The following is a 2,935-nucleotide window of genomic DNA, read 5'->3' on the forward strand; positions in this document are numbered from 1 at the left end:
TTGAATCTCCGCGCAGCTGCCGCTTTCTCTCGTAGTGGAAGCGGTTTGTGCAGTTGAAGCCTTGTTTATACTTCCGCCTTTTTATACTTTCTACACAGCAAATCTGGGGTGTATGTATTCCAGAAAGCAGGTTATGTGACATACCCGGGCAGGGGCGGATTGGCCATCTGGCAATTCTGGCAAATGCCAGAGGGCCCGGACCATTTTGTTTAATATGGGCCGGTCAGATTTTTTCTAAATATAAATAAGATTGTTTTTACGGGCCAACAGCACATAGGATGGGTTTTTATCGCTTGCACAATTTCTCTATGGTTATAGTAATAATAATGTTAATAATAAATAAATGTTAAGCATTTTGCCCAGTCGGCCACGGCCGGCTGCCTGGTCCCGAGATGGGCCAACCGAACCGTTCAGTCAAAATCAAGCATGTCATCAGAGAGATTGCAACATGAGCTAATTTTCAGTAAAAGCTAGATAATGGACCGTAAAAAAGGAAAGGCGGTGCAGAAAAACTTTGAGAAAAAAAAAAAGGGCTTAGGTCCGACCCTGCTAAATGCGTAAAATTAACCGAACTCTTTTCAAAAGGTTTAAATTCGGCTGCTGCAGCGGAGGACAGTTAGTGCCGCAGAGGTAAGAAGAAAACAGAAAATACAGCTAGCACAAGTCATTTTCACACTACTTCTGCCAGTTAGCTTGTGTTTTTTTTTGACAGTGTTTAGCCTACATTGGATTAAACAGTTGTAAGCTTAGCATAGAACCCCAGTAGGCCTATATTTTAAAATGTAATTGCGTCGTGATAATTGGTTAACTTAAGTGTTAATGAGCCTGTTACTGAATTGCATGACTGAAATATCAGCAGATAAAGTGGGATTTAGGGTAAAAACTGATGTAGGCTACTTGCAATATAGTACTATAGCCATTTGTAGTGAACTTTACTTTGAATATGTAGATAGTCATATATTAAAATAAAACATTGAGCATGCATACAGTACATAAGTTTACAGTATGCAATTAATCCTTAGGTAGGGTGGACTGCAGAGTCAAGTGTCATGGAGGTAGGAAGACACAATGAGAGAGACATACCCTGATACAGATGCTGCCAGGTAAATGCTTTCCACCATTTTGAATGATATATTACTGTATATGTAATTTGACAATTAGTTACAACAATGGAGTGAAACATTTAAACATACATACTGTAAACAAAACACACTAACAACCAATCAATGTAGCGAGGATTTAAGAGGGTGGAGTTAAAGGATGAATAGGGAAAAATACAGAAGTGTGGAGAGAGTAGGAGAGAGAAGAGACAAAGAAAAAAACATCTCATCGAACCAATTAAGCCAACAAAATAAGAAAGAGTAAATAAGAAAGGTAGGTTGTGTCCTTGCTACATTATTGGTCATTGCAGGCTGGAATTAAAGACAAATCATCATCCTCTTTCTTATTTTAAGTGATCTTCATATCTAGTTGTAGTCCTGCTTAAAAGTGAAATGTTGATGCTTGGATACCTGTTTTTGCTTCTCGGTGAGTATCTCTCACATTTCTTGTACTAATAATAGACAATATTTACTTAGAAAAATCATTTGTTTCTCAAATGCAAACTAACAAGAGGTTTGATCATGAGTACTAACAACTTGCACCAATGGTTAACCATTAAAACATTATCAACCAGTTATACTGTTTTCATGATTGTATAGTAAAATAGTGAAATAAAATTCCTTCCTTTTGAAAATGTTTTTGACGACACCTATCCAATTTTCTGTATTAAAAAAAAGCTACCAAAAACTGAAGAGTGCCTGCCCGAGGAGATACCAGGGATTTTGAATTTTTGCGAGCCCTGCATAATCTCTCTTTCAAATAAGGTTTTAAGTAAATGATTGCTTTGCATGTGGTGATGGGTAACCTCGAGCACAGGTTTGTTTTTGATATTATTATAGGGCCGAATGAAACTAGATGAGAAGATAATGTATAAAAGTATGCATTGGTCTAATACTATCTGACACTGATATGTAAATAATAATGCACAGTTGGTTGGTCAATATAAAAACAATTATGATCAGGAACCTGTTGCATTTCTAAATAAACAAATACATACAATATGAAAATGCAACAAAGACACATACAACACTTCTTTGACATTCAGTCTTGAGTTTAAATATTACAACAGAAATGTTAGTACAGATTTTGTAATAGTTTCTTAACTTTGGTGTGCATATGCCCCTGCCATTCAGATTTTTCATGCTTTCCCATGAAATCATTCCAGATATATAACCATTTGCTCTTTATTGCTGCATCAGGTGCCATTGACATTCACACTACAGCAAATAACCTGCAAGGTATTAAAGTTTATTTAATCTTTAACTGAAATTATCAGAAGGACATATTCTCTAAAGAAACCAATTCAGTACTAATGATTTTACGATAAAGTAATGCTCTTATTTTGTAATACAATGTTTTAAATGCTAATCTCGGGCCATTCCAGTGAGCAAACTTATGTGACACAAAATTTCAAATGCACAAAAAATAAGTTATTTGTATTTCTCTTTCTAGAGAATATTGCAATCAACGGAAAAGCCGTACAGTCATCTACACTCCCCTACGAGGCTAATAAAGCCATTGATAATGCTGATTTGTACTGCACTCACACTGAAACCGAGGCAAACCCATGGTGGAGGCTGGATCTGATGGATCTACAAGTCATTCAAGAAGTGATCGTCACTAACAGGATAGACTGCTGCTTTGAACAAATCAATGGAGCTGAGATTCGCATCGGAAACACTCTGGAGAACAATGGCAACAACAATCCTGTGTAATGACAAATTAGCATTTACTAAAATGCAGAGGCGGACAAAGTACACAACTCCATTACTTGAGTGAAAGTACAAATACTGCTGGTCAAATATTACTCCATTACAAGTAAAAGTTGTAAAGA

The 2,935-nt window shown here is 36.4% G+C and overlaps 1 protein-coding gene across 1 annotated transcript; it reads left to right on the top strand.

The window, feature by feature from the left end:
- Positions 1 to 1,471: 1,471 nt before the first annotated feature.
- LOC107691408 (fucolectin-1-like) lies at positions 1,472 to 2,816 on the top strand. Its single transcript, XM_016489980.1, has 3 exons — positions 1,472 to 1,527; positions 2,301 to 2,339; positions 2,554 to 2,816. The coding sequence occupies exons 1-3, from the start codon at positions 1,494 to 1,496 to the stop codon at positions 2,814 to 2,816; spliced, it is 336 nt and encodes a 111-aa protein (XP_016345466.1). The 5' UTR covers positions 1,472 to 1,493.
- Positions 2,817 to 2,935: the final 119 nt, after the last annotated feature.

The sequence above is a fragment of the Sinocyclocheilus anshuiensis genome, unplaced genomic scaffold, assembly GCF_001515605.1.
Source record: "Sinocyclocheilus anshuiensis isolate Anshui unplaced genomic scaffold, SAMN03320099.WGS_v1.1 scaffold650, whole genome shotgun sequence".
In the NCBI taxonomy this organism is placed as follows: Eukaryota; Metazoa; Chordata; class Actinopteri; order Cypriniformes; family Cyprinidae; genus Sinocyclocheilus; species Sinocyclocheilus anshuiensis.

Coding starts and splice junctions, on each gene's coding strand:
- LOC107691408 (XM_016489980.1), top strand. CDS start 1,494: ATGTTGATGCTTGGATACCTGTTTTTGCTTCTCG. Junction 1,528..2,300: donor ATACCTGTTTTTGCTTCTCG/GTGAGTATCTCT, acceptor TTGCTGCATCAG/GTGCCATTGACATTCACACT. Junction 2,340..2,553: donor TACAGCAAATAACCTGCAAG/GTATTAAAGTTT, acceptor TTCTCTTTCTAG/AGAATATTGCAATCAACGGA.